Source organism: Plectropomus leopardus, chromosome 8 (genome assembly GCF_026936395.1).
Source record: "Plectropomus leopardus strain MGB_pleo_1.0 chromosome 8, ASM2693639v1, whole genome shotgun sequence".
NCBI lineage: Eukaryota > Metazoa > Chordata > Actinopteri > Perciformes > Serranidae > Plectropomus > Plectropomus leopardus.
The window spans coordinates 10,130,063-10,149,154 of NC_142183.1; the positions used below are offsets into that span (position 1 = coordinate 10,130,063).

The 19,092-nt window shown below is 40.0% G+C and overlaps 1 protein-coding gene across 3 annotated transcripts; it reads right to left on the reverse strand.

Moving 5' to 3' along the window:
- Positions 1-893: 893 nt before the first annotated feature.
- maea (macrophage erythroblast attacher, E3 ubiquitin ligase) lies at positions 894-18,083 on the reverse strand. 3 transcript variants are annotated; one of them, XM_042493595.2, is made up of 9 exons: positions 17,930-18,083; positions 12,199-12,381; positions 9,688-9,891; positions 9,357-9,479; positions 8,001-8,077; positions 7,736-7,844; positions 5,901-6,034; positions 4,875-5,070; positions 894-3,602 (listed from the first exon to the last, which is right to left on the reverse strand). In XM_042493595.2, the coding sequence occupies exons 1-9, from the start codon at positions 17,996-17,998 to the stop codon at positions 3,507-3,509; spliced, it is 1,191 nt and encodes a 396-aa protein (XP_042349529.1). In that variant the 5' UTR covers positions 17,999-18,083; the 3' UTR covers positions 894-3,506. The 3 variants fall into 3 exon arrangements, with proteins under 3 accessions (XP_042349529.1, XP_087936974.1, XP_087936973.1); XM_088080848.1 differs by lacking the exon at positions 17,930-18,083 and adding an exon at positions 16,905-17,144; XM_088080847.1 differs by lacking the exon at positions 17,930-18,083 and adding an exon at positions 16,897-17,144.
- Between the last annotated feature and the right edge of the window lie 1,009 nt (positions 18,084-19,092).

Genomic DNA, 19,092 nt, shown 5'->3' on the forward strand with positions numbered 1-19,092 from the left:
AAAGCAAACATAAACCTTTTGTCATTTTAAAATTTCTATTATTTATTTTAAATTACTGCTTAATCCATTAAACTCGGATCAGCTATATAGTATTTGTTTTTGGTTTCTTTGTGTAATTATTGCTGTTTAATGGGGAGGTATCTTCATAAGCCATTTTTGCCTTTAAACTTCTACACAAAGTTTATATTTTTTATTTGTACTGCCTTTTTATTCCCATGTATGTGCAAATAGATGAATAAAATAAGTCAAACAAATGAAAATAAAAAAACAAATACATATAGTTTTGATTTTAAGTTTGCGCTCTGTAAACTTGTGATGGAACTTCTGTCACCATTTTGTAACATTTTAGAAACCAAACAATCAATCATGAAAAGACAGAAAGTTAAAAAAACAGAATAATTGTTGCTAGAAGCCCACCAAAAACTAAATTTTAAGTGAGAGCAAACACAAAGAACCCATAGCTTGGGGCTGATTCATTTTCTTTGGAGCAAAGTTTAATTTATACCTTGGTAATCAAGGTTCAGTTTGAGAGATTTTTGCTTTTGGAAAGAGGAATATAAGACCACAAAGTCAATTGTGCTGCCAAATCTTGACACATAGGCCAGCAGTTCTTTGATCCTGCTCATAATGAAATCCACATTACAGATAAGTGATCGTCACCCCAGTATATTACCATCTGTAAGCATGTTTTTCACTGCCAAACCAAAAAAAAAACACCCACACAGAGCAGCGACCACTCAGACCATGGAGACGTAGTTTCAGGTGAAAGACACAACACTCTGCCGTATTTCCATGTCAACAGACACGCAGTGGATCGTTAATCTCGTCCCACCTCATGGAGCTTATGGTAATGTTAGAGCCCACAGAGCATTGCGAATAATGAAACACTGAAATCAAAGTTCACTGAAATCTTTATGAGGCATATTGCTCATGAAACAATCCCTTTATCTAATTCTACCAACACAAATACACAGGACAGTCTGTGTCTTTACACATACAGTTCCAAATCATGTATGGACACAAATGAGGCAACTTTTGGTTTGTCAATAAACAACAAATGGAAGAAATGATCGACCACAAGACTGATCATGTTTAACAGAAAACCGCATTTTTGGACTGCGTGGGGTGGGTGTTTAGGGTTCACAATTTAACGGTTATTTGTGGATTAGTTGTCACTGAAATTTGTGTACATCTTTCGATCACATTCCTAATCCATCAATCATAGAGGATGAGTCAAAGGTTTCAGAAGTGCAAAAGGTTTCCCTTGATTTTGCAAGAAAAGGCAGGATTGTTCAAGGTGTTGATCCTGCCTGTTTTTTTCAAAATAAAGGCAGGATTGTGCATGTAACTACATTTAACGTTGAAGCAGTTGGTGAACCGAAATGCTACGCAAACCTTGTAGTGTGAACATACGCAGAGCACAAGGCTGAAAAAATTATCAGCACAGCCTCCCTTTATTATCTTGATAATTGTTGTAAAAATAGTTACGAAATTAAAACGATTTGGGCAATGGTGGATTAACTAGAACCACCCAGGCTTACATCTTTAAAGGTCCAGTGTGCAGGATTTAGGGGCATCTACTGGCGATTCTCATTCAGTTTATAATCACCTGAAACTAAAAATTGTTGCCTGTTCGTTAGCTTAGAATGAGCTTTTTATATCTACATATGAAGCGGGTCCTCTTCCACGGAGTCCACCATGTTTCTACAGTAGCCCAGAATGGACAAAGCAAACACCGACTCCAGAAATGGCCATTCCTGTTGGTCACGCCGTTCTCGTACACGCTTGTCACACAGGAGAATTTTCAGTTATGCAACCTCAACGCTAGATACCAATAAATCCAACACACTAAACATTTAAACTGAATAAATGTCACTTAAATACTCTCTCTTTAACCCTTTGAAACCTGAACAAACTGACTCAATTTAAGTTAAAAACGTGGGAAAAAGGCAATAAGCAAATTAAGAATAAATAACTCAAAAATTTGCAGGAAATTTGTAAAAAGTTGTTAAAAAAAAAACCCTGAAATCAAGTTTAAAAAAGAAAAGAAAAAGAAAATAGAAAAGTAAAAAACAAAATAATGAAATGATCTGGGGAAATAATTGCTTAAAAATAATAGATTCTGACATATAATTTTACATCTGTAATTATGATAATTATAAACCGTTTTTAATATTTTCTTTGCTTTAAAAAAAATTTAAAAATCTAAAAAAATCTTGCCTGACATTTCTTGCCAAGTCGCTCGTTGCCGTTTTTACCATGCTTCTGAAGAAGAAATCAAACTAATTTCAGGGTTCAAAGGTTTAAATACTTCTGAAAGGTGCCTGCACGCAGAAAACTGATGTCAATCCAGCCTTCAAAGAGCTAGGATGAAGTAAAAAAGAGATTAAAGAGATTGGAGATAACTGGAATTAGCAAATCTCACACACAAGAAAGATAGACAATTTGTTCAATAAAAAAAAAAAGAAAAAAATGACATCAGAGATGGTTGTCTTGTTTGAATATTGCGTAACTTTCACGATGGTGATAAATACACCAAATTTGTGAAACTAACAGCTTCCTCAGAAATTACAAGCATTTATGATCAACCAGCTTTAGGAAACTGTGGGCGATATCAGGTTTACAACACCCAAGAAATCACTTGTTCAGGTCACACAGCAATCTTTGTGGAAGGTTAATCTTCCTTGTCGATACCTGTCCCCCAAAAACCTCGAATTTAAACATGAGAATGATCAATTCCTATCTAATATTTACATTTGAAAAGGAGCCTATTGTGGCCAAAATCAGGCTCTGGTATCACAAACAAGAGGGGGGATGAAATGCAAAAAGGTAAGCCGTTTAAAAAGGAGGCATTTAACATATCGACCCCCGCAACAACCCACCAAAAAACATGGCTAGAAGACAAAGGATGTCGACAGCATGCATCACACAATGAGATGCTACCACATGACCAGGAGGCCAGCCATGTTTGTTCTGAAAAAGGCCCAAATCTCGTGTGTTAATCTTTGTTAATGGAGTTAACAGAGTCCTGCCACGTTGTTTTAGTAACAAAGGAACACCACTAGTGAAAAGTCAAAGTAACCTCAACAAGTTTTTATTCATTGTAATAAAATCAAATATCTACCTAGCAGTTTCTCACCCCCTCTGTCCTTTTCTGTAGTCTCTAAACGTCACAGCGAGGGCCTTTAACATAATGACAATGTTGATAGTCCATGTGCTTGAATGGATCAGATCAATCTTGTTCTCTGGCCACATCTAAAACAGTCTGAGAGGAGAGGAGCCCAGTTTCTGTGTGATAAAATGAGAGGGGGAAGGGAACCGGCAGACTTGATCTGATCATGTACTGGGAGCGGGGGATTGTGGGAAATGTAGGTTGTGTTTGAGGCGGGGGGAGAAGGGCACTGGATCACAGCTCCACAGGTGGCTCTCTGAGTCGGCCGGGTCACGGGTGATGAATGACGGGCCGTATTCGATCATGTTGATACTCAGAAGGGTTATCTGAGTGATCACATGATGTAGACCTTCTCAGCCTGAGAGAAGTTGAAGACTTCTTTGGTTCTGGGACACACCACTTTGTCATCTTGGCGGATGGACAGAAGAGACTGGAAGAGACAATAAGCAGAGGAGGACAAATGAGAAGGAGAAACAAACATTTTCAACTTTCTCTTGCTTCCATACTGCATTTTTTAAGTTTCTTTCTTTGAAGATGTATGTCACTTATGTAAAGAATAGGGGTCGACCGATATATGTATTTCAGGGCTGATACCAATACAGATTAACAGTAGTTAAGGAGACCAACAACCGATATTTGGAACCAATATGCATTTACAATAAAAATGAAAATCTTTCATTCAATATTTAGAATTTGGAATAAAACAAACTGCAACACAAAACTTTGCTCAAATGCCTTTAGCAAATGTTTAATCAAAACATCATATACAGCAAGTTCCCAGGAACGTTTTAATGAAGTCACATGAGAATTGAAATAAAAACAGAAAATCTGCGAAATCACAAATATCTGCCCCAATAATTGCCCAGGCCGATAATCAGTCTGCCCCCGAGTAAAGAAGGCCCTCACATTAAACTAGGCTGTCTCTGCAGTCAAACACAAATACTTTTGAAACTAATTTCACATGATCAGGGAAAACAGAGGAAAGTGTGCTTTTGCTAAAAAGACAGAAAACCTACAACTATCAGAGAGCTTTGCGCCTGACAAAAGGTGGAACGGTCCGTATGAAACAATGGCGGCCGGTCAGATCTTATGTTAGACAGTGACCAAAAACATGTTTCTGAAAACATTTGAGGAGAGAAATATACGACACAGTGACAGAATCTTAGTTTGAATTTGATCAGCGCTTAGTTTTACCATTTCATCTTCGTTTTTTGGCCGCCGTTTTCACTGTGTGGCGCGCACTCACGCGTACAAACTCTCGCTGTTATGGCTAAACAGGGCATTAAAATATGTTTCTGAAAGCATTTTAGGCAAGAAATAGGAAATACAGTAACATAATTTTGATTTATATTTAACCAGCACTGCCTCATTTTCATTCCACAGGATTTCGGTGGCAGTTTGAGCGACAGAGGGAAGGCTGGGTAACACTCTTGATCAGCTGTGTATTCTTTATGGTGGCGGCAGCGGAGTCGGTAACCGTTGGCGGAGAGTACAAAAATGCAGATATACAGCCCCAAGAGCCAGTGACGAAAATAACGTCCTTTGGAGGAGTTTCGCCAGGTGTACGGGGAGATGTCTGTGCAGTTTACCACAGTTCATCTACAGACACTAACCACTTTGTTTTGGTACAAAGCTGGTTGAAAAATGTCAAAATATCCCTTAAATAGCCAGTAAAAGCTTTAACTCATCATCTTTAACTTACATTGTAGCCGTAGACATATCCATTAGGCAGCATCATGGGAGGGTTGTTTTCATTCATGACCTCCCCAGAGATCTTACAGACTAGTCTGGAGTTGGCGCAGTGGGCCATGGGTAGCGGCTGGGCCAACTTGTTGAGGGATTTACTGCACACCGGGCAGTCTGGGTTCTTAGAGGTACCATCCTCCTTGTAGCACTGACTGGAACAGGATGGAGGTTGAGGAAAATGACTGAAATCATTTCTTTGTGTCGCTATGGCGACACAAAGAAGGGACACAGCTGACAGCATGTTTGGTAGCTTGCTAGGTAGCATTTTCACTTTCACTGGATAGTGGGAGCAAAGAGCAAAGTGGAGAACATTTTGGGTGATAGACCTGAACAAACAAACACCACCAACATACAAGAACACTCCCTTCATGTTGTCCTGTGTTTACATCAATGGCAGTTTCACGGATGCCAGTAGACAAAAAAAAAACCCTAAAACATTTGATTTAACACTTTTTTGTTGACACTGGTGTCCAGGTTGAGGCATGCTCTCCCAAACATTTTTTTTTTTTTTTTTTAAATGATGCACGAATTTGGTGCATTCTGGCCATGATTTGTATAGTGGGCTAAGTCCTGAACACAGGAGATTATCAGTACTAAAGTCTTTAAATTTAGTCCGGGTGTACATTTAATACCAGGTTTCAGTGCCCATCCCTACAGAGAAAAAATACACATTAAATAAAACTGCCATAGTTCTGAATATTTTGGAGAAAATAGATGCATATCTGTGCATTTTGTGTGTGTGTGTGTGTGTGTGCGTGCATGTAATTTATGTTATGTAAAATTTATGTTAGCGATAAAAATAAACGACAAAGAAAGCAAATGATTCACTTCTGACAGAAATCTGTGTGGATTCATCACCACAGTTTTCACCTCTTAGATTTTTTTTTTTAAATTTTATAAATTAAACTAAGAAAGTTTGGCTGTGGAGATAAACTCAAAAAGGTCAGACGTAGCGTTTTGGAGAGAGCGTGTGGTAGGATACGGTGTCTTGATGGCAGACAGACCAGCCTGTAGGGTGATGGTGAACACAGAGTTGTTTCCCAGCTGATGCAGTCTGTAGTTGTCATATCGAAACTGCTGGATCAGCATCTTCCAGCGAGCTGGATCCAAAAGATCCTGATGGAACAAGAAGAACGAGAGACAGAAGAGTTTTACACCAACAGTCATTTCAGGTCCTAGTACTTTATACATCCGAAAAATACACATACAGGGGTCACGCGACTTTTCTCCAACACGCCTTTTTGTTTACTACATATACTGTGTATATTCCCCCAATGTTTTCGAGTAAACTGTGTCCACTGGGGCGATGTAAACACACAACAGACAGCAGCCAAGTAATTGGTGTACTGTGGCCAGGTTGTTCCAGTCCCAGGAGCAAACTGTAACAGGCACACACTGCTGGTGTGTGTTGTCCAAACAACAACATCAGGGTACTGTATGATGTAAGACTCCAGAAACACAAGCTAATGTTCTACAACATCACGATAAATGCAATCCAGACAAGATAAGACAGACAAGAAGCTTTTATTGCCATTGTATCAAAAATACAACTCAGTTGTGAGTGCCCCCCTGCAATCACACATACACATAAAAAGCAATCATAGAACAAAGGCAGGGAAAAAGTGCATTAGTACAAAATATATAGAAGTAGAATAAATAAAATGACATGTAAGAAGAATGTTTTTATGATAAGCAAACTGTGATAAACTGCACACTACCACCTGAAGTGATTTCCCTGCAAAGACAATCCACAAGTGTAATGTAAATGCATTTACAGTTACAGCTGAATCCTTCTTATTTTGTCTGTAAGCTATAATGGCAACCTTACTGTTGAGCCTGTTTTTTACAGACAGATAACTGATCGTGACTTTTAGAAAAATAACTGAAATCATAGCAAAACAAAATAGCAAAACTGTGCAGCTCTACAAACGTGTTTACAGAAGACAGACACTCTCACTTATGACACCAGAGGCAAAAATGTTGTCACACTGGTTTGGCTCGGTCTATCTTCGCCGTTTGCAGAAATGCTTTCAGGGTAAAAGCATTGCTGTCGTGGTGCCACGGTACAGCTCTGTTTCTCAGAGGACTTTAATGAAAGTTTAAATACAACAACACTGCAACTGCAGGCAGAAACTCAAGGATTAGCTGAAAGTGTCTCAAGAGTGAATGGAGTTTATTTTTTAGAAGGGAGCAGACGCCCTCTGGTGGCTGATCTGTTGTTACACCACTTTCTCTACTTCACCAAAGTCCCACACTTGAAATAATTTCAGTGGTGTGCTCTAAATATTAAAAAGTCTGGTGAATAAGCATGTTCATGATTTACCTGCAGTCTGTACAGAATGTAAACAGAGCTGCATTGAATGACATAAGGCATCTATCCAAAGAACACGAAAGTGGGATGATGAAGTCTCAGCTCTGTCATTTTAGTGATTTACTTCCAAAATAGTAGAAGCCCAGATGAGTAAAATGTCACGCATGTACATGAAGTACTGTGCAAAAGTCACAGGCCACCTTAAACTTTGTCATTTTGGCAGGGTTATCACACGTCATACGTATCTATTTCTCAGTAGTCTCTTTACCAGAACATACAGGAAATATGAATACAGTATTGGAAGGACAAATATTTCAGAGTAAAACAACTTCAACAGGCTAAAGTTGCAAGTATTCAGTGTGAGCTGCCTTTTCATTCAGCATGTCCTGAACTCTCTATCATAATCATTATCATTCATAACAACTTTGCCAAAACAACAAATCTATGGTGGCCTAAGACTTTTGCACAGAACTGTATTTGTACTCGGAAAAGGCTTTGGGCTTTACCTTGTATGGGGAGATATGTGTATCTGACGGGAAGGCCAGCATTCCCATCACCTGCCGAACCTCATCCAGCTGTCCGCCCTCGGCTTGGCTGAAGTGCTTCCTTGCATGTCTGAGACACACAGAGACACAGATGAGCAAGATCATTGATCATTGGTGGGCATGTTGGTCTTCGTGGCTTTAATAATGGTTAAAACCATGTAGAAGTTGCAGTTAGTGTAAATAAGGTAAATAGTTACTGTGTGAATATATGCATGTGTGTGTTTACCTGACTGCATCCATGCGTTTGTTTTGTCTGATGAGTTCAATGAACTCCTGGATTCTCAGACTGAACTCCAGACAGCTCTGAGTAAAAAAAAAAAAAAGACACCACAAAGTTTAAACCAGTAAAAAGCTGCAGGATCCTCAGTTAACACACTGTCCTTCATAAACCTTGAGAGCTGACAGAAAACCGATCTTTTTTTTCATACAGCTCCTGCAGTGCTGGTAGATTGTCAGGATGCCTTTCAATATTTTATCACCACATGGGTTTTCGGAACAGAACAAAAACAAATATCCCACCACTTTGACTGATACAGGTTATAAATAACAGTTGGAACTAGAATTTACCTGCGTTTGGCAGTAAGCTGGAGCTAAAAAAGAGCAATTTTCAAACATGATCTCATGAGAATGAAAATAAAAGAGATTTCGCCAAGCGGCAGCATCCCAAACCTGGCCGAAACTATGTGAATGCAGTTCAAGACTGACTCTCAGTAAGTAGTAACAGCTCACTGGGAAGCGTATTATGTCTTGGCGGAGGTCTGCGCTCTACTGAGTACTTTCTGGTTTAATATGATAATCTCAGGATTAACACTGTAACTTGCCGCCACTGCCAAAAGGGCAAAACACCCAGGAAGAGTAATTCAGTGTTAAAGGGTTGGTTTCTGAGCACAACCAGTGTGGAAATATGTGACATACAAAACCAATAAGCACTTGGCCATAAACTTCTGAATGCCTGATATGATGACTGATTTTTTTTTTTAAATGGGCACGGCTTCTAAGTGTTTGCCAGGACTTAAACAGACAGTTAACCCCCAAACGAAAAATACATTTTTTTCCCTCTTAACTGTAGCATTATTTATCAGTTGAGATTATTTTGGTGTGGTGTTGGAGATATCATCCATAGAAATGTCTGCCGTCTCTTGAATATAATGGAACAAGATGGCACTCTGCTTGTGGTGTAAAAGCACACAAAAAACCCCCCAAAAGCTTAAGTGTGCGTCTGTATGTAGAGATTAATGGCGTCCTCCTTGGCTGAGGAGTAACGTTAGCTAGCTCAGTGCTGCCGGGTGAGCTAGCAGTAGATGCATGCTTCCTTCAGCACGCACATGAAACTGCTCATAACAAGGTCTGTGGATTATCTTGAGTAACTGGGTCATGATTTCTGCTGTTGAGTTTTTCAAACTGAGCGCCATCTTTATACTGGAGAGAAGGCAGACATCTCTACGGCTGATATCTCCAACACAACTCACACCAAAACCACCGAGACTGATTAACAGCACTACATGTAAGAGGAAAAACATGTAGTTCTGTTTTTGGGGTGAACTGGTCCTTTCATGTGGATTTTTGAGATGAAATGTGCTACCTTCATCTTGCGGAGGCGGGACTTATTGTCATGGCACCAGGCTAGGCAAGTGGCCGTCTCCTGCCTCTCCAGAGACTCCTCCACCTCCTTAGCTGTGAGGAACATCTCAATGTTGACCAGATCCTAAAAATACAGAAATAAAAGGCGTCAGAGAAAAACAAATGCTGAGCGAAGTGATTAGATTCATAAACAATCAGCAAACAACTGATGAATTCACTTATCAAGAACTGAAATGGGACAGTTTTGTCCCAGTAATCTCAAATATAAAATACTATAAATGAGCTTCAGAGTCGTCTGAATGACCTTAAGACGGAGCAGATCAGACAGTTACCTCTATACCGCTCTGTCTGGCCAGTTTAACAGCTGTGTTGTAGTAGCCGCAGCGCAGCAGATGCTCCACCATCATTCGGTCCATGCGTTTCTTCTTCCACAGGTTGACTGAGGCCGGCTGGTCGCTGCTGTGCTCCTTCAAGTGCTCGATGCGACGCTTACACAACTTGGCGCTCTCGTCTTCTGCTTGGATGGACTCAGCAGCCTGTGGGACGCACACAGAAAAGATACTTAGAAAAAGCCCAATATGCATTTAATATCCATACACGACTGTGCTGGATTTCCTTTGACAAAGGAACTCAAGTTTTCAATGTAGATTTTTTTTCTGGAGTTAATTAACCAAACCTATTATAATATGTAATAAAGCTCATTTTGACAAAAAGACACTCGCAACGTCTTACAGCAAGTCATTACAGCAAACTGATATTGCCTCAAAGTGAAGCCAAACCACAAGATTTTCAAACCTTGAACATTGTTCAACACAGGCCAGACTAAACAGCTGCTTCCTGTTCTGTAGACAAACTCTGATGCTGTGAAGGTTGTGATAAATGCAGGGATCACACATCTAAACATGTGTTCCCATTGTTGCATGTTTTATTTGGAACATGTTGTCTGAAGTGACGGCAGTAAGCAAACAGTGATGAAGAGGTTCATATCGTACAGTATATGTTTGCATTCGTGTGTGCACTGTTCCATGCTGCATTTTAGATTAAATCTCAAAATAAAACTGCATCGCTTCGATTTAACTAAATAGGACTTCTGTGGTAATTTCTCCTTTTTATCTCTTGAATTAAACTCTTACTTTTGGATTACATTCTTGACTTTTGGACTACTTTTCTCTGCAGCAGCTGAACCACATTTGGCCCAACATATTTGGGAGGGAAATAACTCCAACGGACCTCACACACCAGTGCAGTATCTAATATGACCCGGCCTTCAACTCAATGAAGCCTGTGTTTGTCACAAAGTACATACAGGACAACACGTTGGCACAAAGGACCAGGAGAACTGCAGAATGTGTTCTCACTTGTTTTCTGTCGTTTTAGGACGGCTTGATGGGAGAACCAGCCAGGCAGCATTCCCCCACTGACAAACACAATCCACCACAGTCATACCATTATAAAGAAACCACAGCCACAAAAAAGTGCTTTTGTTAACAGGGGCGAGTTATGTGGCTTTGAACAGCTGGCTCTGGCTGAAGAGAGATCTTTTTCAGAGATGACATAGTGTTGGCACTAGGGTCAATGTCAGTGCTTGTATATATATCTACAGTAACTACAGAGGACTGAGTTTTCCTACATTAACCATATTTTATTCCATTTTTTAAAAGGAAAAAAGTGTATATAATGCATTTGTCTTTCTTTAAGCTTGTGAAAGGGTTGGCATTTCCCCTTTTCCAATTAAATTAGATCCTGTGTGCAGGTTTTTTAAACACAGAAAAACCCATCAGAAAATCAGCGATAGACTCTTTTTCCATTGCCAGCAGACCTGAGCTGTGCACTGCTCTGAAGCAGACGAGTATACCTTTCTGCATGTGTGTTTTTTACCGGTGTGACATTCAACATGCATTGGTCAGTGAAAATGTTACAGTGGTCTCTCTTTTTTGCATCTCTTACCTATTCAGTGTCTATTTCCAACTCGGTGCAGAATAATTTGGAACAATGTTTGAGTGGAGACAGATGGTATTTTCTGTCAGCCCATCATTGCATTGTGTGGCTAAAATTAGCGTGCCCACCTGGGTTTATTTTCAGCAATACCAATGGAAGCTGATCGGAGCCGCAGCAGACAAATACCCATTACTACTGCAGAGTAATTTGGCCCGGGAATGAATGCCGATTGTAACCTTTACCATGAAATAAAAAGCCAAATGTTAGCAGGTGGTTCTGGGCTTATCGTGCAGTGGGTAGGGCTTAAGAAGATGATTACTTGTCCTACTGAGGATAGTTTTAAAATATAAATAATAGATTTTCGTCTCTGTTATATCTTCATGCATCCAAGGCCAGGTTTTCGGAAAAAAAAAAAAAAAAAACTCTTCAGTGGTTTCAGTTTAAAAAAACTTGGCCTAGAAGTTAAGTATCAACAGAGTAAAAACAGACATGATTGCTGTGATAAACCCTCCAAGACAGAGCTGGCACAGCTGCAGCTGCAATGTTTAGCCAACTTTCAGTTGAGTCTGATTGTCTCTGTAATCACTATTTTGTACAAGAGCAGTCCTCTAAAAACAGAAGAACACCTCTGTAATGGAGTTAGTTAATTAGTAAGAAATTACAGACACAAAACAAGCAATAACACAGAGAGTCTGGGCAAAATACCTGTGATTAAGCACAGAGGGTAATTGCCTGTATTAGTCAAAAGTGTCTATCATCCAACCAACTGCCAACAATAATTAATTAAAAGTGATATGTGACACAGAGACTGAAGTGTTAGGGCTTTTCTTGGCATTTCTTCAAAGTTAATAGAGGAAAATTCTGTGTGAAAGTGTGTTTTTGTGCACATCATCGGTATCCCTGACCTTCCTCTTCAGGGCGCTGAGTTTCTCCACCACACCATCCAGCAGTGACACCACAGAGTCGACCACTGGGAAGCTGCTCAGCGTCTTCTCCAGCTCTGCAACAACCATCGTCACGTGACTCGTCTCCCGGTCGATGTTCTTCTGAGCCGCCCTGAAACGTTTGTTCAGAGTCTCGTACGGCACCTGCAACAGCAACGCCATGGGCTGTTTACCTCAGTGTATCAGACATTCAGGTTTAGCAGCTGAAAAAAACAAGCATGCATTTTGGTAAAACTTTACAAAAGTGTTGTTAGTGAACAAATGCATATGAGAATGACCTCCGGCTGACTATGTAATGTTGTTTTCTAGATAGCTGAGCTTTAATGGATGTTGTGCAAAACAGAAAAAAAAGTGAATTCTGCAAAATTGAGAGTTTGGGTAACCCTTTATTGTATTGCAGCCTTTAAAAGCAGGAAAATAAGCACATATATAATTTTGCGGTATCCAAGATCTAAGATGAAATCTTGTCTCATATCATGATATAAATAAAATAAACATCTTGCCCAGTCCTTAAAAAAAAATACAGTATTTTATACAGAATCCTCTCTTTTGTCTCATCATTATGAGCCAAACATGGTTATTTTCCCAACATAAAGTGTGCTGAATTCAGTTAAAACAAAGCTCGTATATTTGGCACTAGTACGAGAAAAAAGAAAATGTGATTTAATATGATTGTGACATCTGCTAAAAGCAGATAAGCCTTTATTTATCAAGGAAAATTGCTGTGCAAATACAAAATATGGTAAAGTGCAAAGAGCATAACAGAGAGGTGCAAACAAGATGAAATCCAAATATCTACAACCCCCAAATCGAGTTAACGTCATGGATGACAGACATAATAGGGTTGGATATAGATATATTTGTACAGTATTGAATCTATGGTGGTAAGTGTAAAGAGTTCAAGAGTGCATGGTTAATATAAAATATTCATTATTATGTCCTTTAGATTTCCTTTAATGTCCCATTATTGCACATTAGGTCCAAACATCTATGCTGATTCTTTTCAAAATATGAATCTATCACAACAGGCAAATCTCACCTTGACCACAGAGAGGAAAAAAAAAATCTGTATTCAACAAGATCTGAAGATGATTATCCATGATCAAAGCAAGCAGCACAGTGCTTTCCCCCTTTGTACTACGACACAAGACGTCTTCACAGATACCTGTGAGCCACAATCATTTGACTATTTGGTTCCTTCTCTGAGATACTGCAGAAAAAAAACAGGAGGAGCGCTTTGATCCATTACAAGGATTTTTTTCCTCTCAGTTAGAGCCAAGTTAATTTCACAGGTCACTAACACTAGAGAGGAAAATTATGCAAGTGTGCCACAAAAAAGGCCACGATAAAGAATGCTGCTGCTCTGCAGGAATTATTATTGTTATTAATAGAAACTATCAGCTCTAATTTTGCCAAACTAAAGTCCATACTGAGACCGTTTGATTCAAAAATGTAATTGTAGCACAGGATAGTTTTGAATGCACCAGCAGTGAATATTCACTATTGTCCTGCTAAGGTCCGTATGTGTATAGCCACTGTATGAGAGGGAAAAGGTGGGAAAGGCATTAGCTTTACATCAATCTGCAGCATGTTTTTTTAACTCTTCAGGTTAAATCAAGATCAGGGTTGGCCACTGACACTTTCGACTGGTCATTGTTTGTCCTGCAAATATTGGTTTTTTAGTGACACACTTGGCTGCAGATCAACTAATTACTTAGAGGTGGGGGTCATGAAGTGAAGGCTACAGATACAGCAGGTGTGGATGACTGGACTAAGATGTAGAGAAAGACAAATCGATTCATAAAAATAAGCACAGAAATTCTCAGTGTATGCAACCAGGCAGGGTTGAGCAGTATAATGTAGTAGAAACCGTAGAGCTTATATCACCTGCTTATACTCTCTACTGAAGTAGCTGTGTACATGTATATTTCTGGTTGTATACAGCTTTGACACTCAGTGATGCAATTCAGTGCACAAAATGTGATTTCACAGATGTTAAAGGTCCAGTGTGTAGGATTTAGTGGCATCTCGCGGCGAGGTTGCAGAACTGAAATGTCCCCCATGTGCCGGGCTTGTAGGAGAACTACGCTGATTGTTGCTAAAATGTGAAAGGCCCAATTTAGAACCAGTATACGTGGCAATATGGCAAACCCACGCCTTATGTAGAGAAGAGAGGCTTATTCTGAGGTAACGAAAACATGATGAGTCTTAATTTCAGGTGATTATACAGTAAGAAAACATAGTTATGAATAGGGATGGGTATCGTTAAGATTTTAACAGTACTACTACTAGTCTTACCGTTACTACTTACTGATCTAGTACTTTAACCATGCTCTTATGGGTATTTTTGGGAGGGGTTTTCAGAGAAAAAAATGAAGGAAAAAAATAATACCGCTTTATTTTTTATGTATATACGACCTGTTTATGGATTAGCATTATGCAATAGCATTGTTTTATGGACTCTAACATAGCGGAGGTGGGGAAAACAGGAGATGAAGTACTAGCTTGACAGTCAAAAACGCCTCCGCTTCCACCTGTATGTGATGCAATTCTGCTTGATGTTTTGAAAGATTGCTCGTGTTTTTGCTCTTAGGTGCAAAAGAGTTGTCGCACTTGTGGCAGCGAGCGGTGGCAGCATCAACTGTTGAGAAGTATAACCAGACTCTGGAGCGTGTAACTGGGAGCAGGGCTGCTGTGTCTGTGTGAGACAGAGCGACAGAGCGGACCCCGCCCCGCCCCTCGCACATGCAGCAGGCTGCCAGGCTCCAACACACAAAGCTCACCCCTCGACTGAGGAGCGGAAATGCCTCATAGACGAATGTCTTCCTCTTTTTGCAAATTAGAAACAGAGTTGGTGGGATAAAACTGTAAAAGATAATGTTGATGCAACCTAAACACAAGAAAAATATTTTCCCCATCTCGACAGCAGAGCCGCTGTCGTCAGAGCTTATCAATACTCTGTCTTTAACATTTCGGACCTGGTGTCCGTTTAATACCAGGTTTTAGTACTCATCCCAAGTTATAAATATACAATTTCTGCCGATAGAAGTCCCTATATTCTACACACTGACTGAACCTTTAAATTCACTGATAAAGCAACAACAGGCTTGGCAACCTGGATATTTTATCTAGTCATCTATTTTCACTTATTTTAAGGGAAACATTGGAGACAATGGCTTGAGGATCATTTTAGCTAGTCTCAATTCTGATTTGTCTTACCTTGATTGCAGTAACATTATCTGAAATATGCAGCTTTACAGTGTCATTTAACTGTAACGGGCCTGTACTTTCTGCACTCGGGTTAACAAAACCGATGGTCACAAAGCCAAACCATTTATGCATGGAAATATGTAGATTAGGGTGATCGTGGTGCACCTTAAACTGATATACGCTGAAAATATTCAAAAACATCCACAAGGGCATAATATCCAACTCATGTAGTGATATCATAATTCAGCTCAACATAGCCCTCTCCCCAGCTGCACACTTCCATTTGATACCAGTTATAACCATCACTCTTGTCATAATCAGAGGAATCATTAAGTGGCTTAAGCATAATAATTTTAGCTAGTCTCAATTATGATTTTGTCTTACCTTGGTTGCAGTAACATTATCTTACATATGCAGCATTACACTGTCGTTTCACTGTAAAGGGCCTACTCAGGTTAACAAAAAAACTGATCACAAAGCAAAAGCTTTTATGCATGTAAATGTAAAGATAAAGGTAACCATTTTCTGTGGTGAGCCTTTAATTGATCTGGCTGAGAATATTCAAAAACATCCACCAGGACATAATATCAAAAACAAAGCCTAGTATATTTTGTTGGTAAAGCAATTCAGCTCAATAAAGCTTGATATGTGACTGCTGCTCCCCCAGCTGTAGACTCCCCACAGATTAGGTTATTTGTGGTACACTCCAAACTAATCTGGCTTTTAATGTTTATTCACAAGGTCATAATGTTCAACAAATAGTGTGTTTTGTTGGAAATAAAGATTCCTGTGTCAACATGTGGTATCAAAAATCAGCTCAATAAAGCTGCAGATGTGATCACCACTGCTCTCCCCCAGCTGTAGACTCCCATTTAATACCAATTATAACCATCACTCATAATCATTAAATGGCTTAAGCAGGCTAATTTTAGCAAATCTGAATTATGATTTTGTCTTACCTTAAATGCAGACACATTATCTTGCATATGCAGTACTATAATGTCATTTAACTGTAATGGGCCTGCATTTTAAGCACCCAGGTTAACAAAACCACTGACAAATCTGCATATAGACATATAGATCATGGTGATTGGCTGAAAATATACAAAAACATCCACAAGGACATAATGTCTAACACATGTTGGGAATGAAGATGCCTTTGTTAAACTGTGATACCACAATTCAGCTCAATAAAGCTCCAAATTTGATCAGCACTGCTCTCCCCCAGCTGTAGACTCCCATTTGATACCAATTACAACCATCACTCCTGTCTTAAAATGGTGCCCATCATCCTTACTGCAGCATCCAAGCAGAGGCAGACAAACCCCTCTCACACCACAGCCATGCTTTTCTCAACACGCTGCACATCGCCAACGACACGTTATATTCATCATGACAACGCCACGCCATTAGTCACCACACAAAAGCTGTCAGGACATTGCTACTCACAAACGTGCCTGTAAATGACGACGCTGTCTGTCCGTGTCCCTCTGTGAGGCGGCTGAACGCGGGAGCAGCCCGGGCTTGTTTCAGCTCGTCTTTTAAGCGCTGGTGTCGCAGTAACGTTATGTGCAATGGAGGAAGAGTGCGTGTGTGTGCGGCAGCAGGCTGTGATTCCTCTCGCTGGCCATTTTGAAGTGCAGAGAGGCGGCAGCAGCAATCTGATGACACTGCGCTAACTCGCAGGGCTGAGTCTCTGCCTGACAGCGGAGCGGCTCGGGCTCTCCCCCCGGTGATTTCAGCCGATCCATCTTCCAGCCTGCTACAATTTGCATGCCCGACGTTACGTTATCCGGTAGGCTACTCGTCTTTTTTTTGTGACGATGAAAAAGTGGCAGCAAACTAAGCTAGCAGGCCAATCGCCCCTGCGAGCCATTTCTTTGACGCCATGCCTGATTGTTAAATGGTCGAGCAGCCACGTTGTGACATCTTGTCAGTGGTGATGTTTATTAAAAATCATCCTTTTGATACATTTTACCAACAAACTGTTAGGTACCCAATATTAGCATAGCCGTTATATAAACGCACCCTCGTTAAAATCACAGCCATCGTCCGTTAAATAAACGTTAGCTAACGGTCGGTACGCGTTAACTGACAGCTCATAACTCATGTCAAAAGACCATTTTGTGGAAAAACAACAGGGTTAAACTGAAGCTAACAAGTCCGAGGCCCTCCACACGCTTAACCTCAATAACACGAACTCTTTTATTGCACTTAACAGCCAGCTAATAAGCCACCAGCTTTTGTTATTTATCGATCAGCCTAATCAATTGTGTCGCGTTTCAAACACAGGTATTTAGTGGACGCTGCTACCTGGCTAAGCTAGTCCAAGCTAACGTTAGCCTCCCTGTCAAGTTCGCTGCTCTCGCTATCAAATACACGAATTATCCGCATTTTCCGAAAAGCACCAAACACATCGCGTATTTTACACACATTACAATCGTCAGGGTGTTGATATATGGTAGTTTCGGGTTTTGTTTACCTTCAGGGTGGGATATTCTTGGACTTTGAGAGCCATGGACAGTTGAGATGCTGTCTCTTGCACCGCCATCTTGGTTTTGTGGTTTTCTTGTGGTTGTTTGTGTTTTTTTTCCGACCAGCTCAGATCGGTCTTTGTGCTCACTACCGCCCCCTGCTGAGACGGTGTCACACCTCACTCTGGGTCCGGAGCTCTCTTCAGGGTTTGTCAGATGCTGTTGTTTTTATCTGACGTGGCTTCAAACGGAGACATGCAGCATGTTCATTTCATGCAGTTCATTTAACGCTGCTGCAGAGAAAATCATAAAATACTACTGTGCAAAAGTCTGAGGCCACCAAACATCTCACTGTGTGTTTGTTTCACACAATAGATAGAGAGGTAGGTTTGCAGAAACCATCACTTGTCACTTCCATATATTGACATAACAAAAAGAGCACATCAGTAAACAAACCACACACTTACACTGCAGAAAAAGTAGAATTTTAAGAGACAGGTCAGAGGAGACGTTTTGCCAGACCAGCTGGACATGCTGCTTAATTTTGGTGCTTGTTTAAATATTTAATGGCCTGTGGAGCAAAGGACAGTTTGGATCTGTTTTTTTGTTAAAAAAAAAAAAAAAAAGAGGGAGCAATAGCGAGGTCCAGATGGGAGCAGGTTTGCCTTATTCATGACTCTGTCTCTGTAAATACATCTAATATTTGGCTATTTAAAGCCTCGGCAGCATTTCCAAACCAGCAGATGATGCAGAATGTTTTCAATAAAAGCAGAGTAAAACGTGCAGCATTTTTGCCTTGACATTTAAGGACATCAGTTTCTTTAACACATACAGTCTTTGTTGTGTCTTAGTGTTTAGGCAGTCAGTCCAGGAGTCCAACACCAAGGTACTTATACTGGTTCACAGACAGGATAGGCTCCCCATCTATGGAGGTGGGCTTAAAATATTAATACTTCCTAAAATCAATAAAGATCATGATGGGGATAAAACATATAAATAGTACATGTGAGGGTGTGGTTAAAACTTGGCTTACATGAAAACCACACCCAGAAAACACATGATTATTAAAATACGTGCAATCAAAACATCAATACATTTAGGTGCTAAAAAAATCTAAATCTCACATTATAAGTAAAGGGTTAAAAACATAAAAGTGCAAATAATCAGTTCA

Bases quoted from the DNA above. Each gene is read 5' to 3' on its own strand.
- maea (XM_042493595.2), bottom strand. From the start codon at position 17,998: ATGGCGGTGCAAGAGACAGCATCTCAACTGTCCATGGCTCTCAAAGTC. The intron at 9,892-12,198 runs GTCAGGGATACC...TGCGTCCCACAG, and splicing joins TCAGCGCCCTGAAGAGGAAG to GCTGCTGAGTCCATCCAAGC. The intron at 3,603-4,874 runs GTAAGTTAAAGA...TGTCTCTTCCAG, and splicing joins GATATGTCTACGGCTACAAT to TCTCTTCTGTCCATCCGCCA.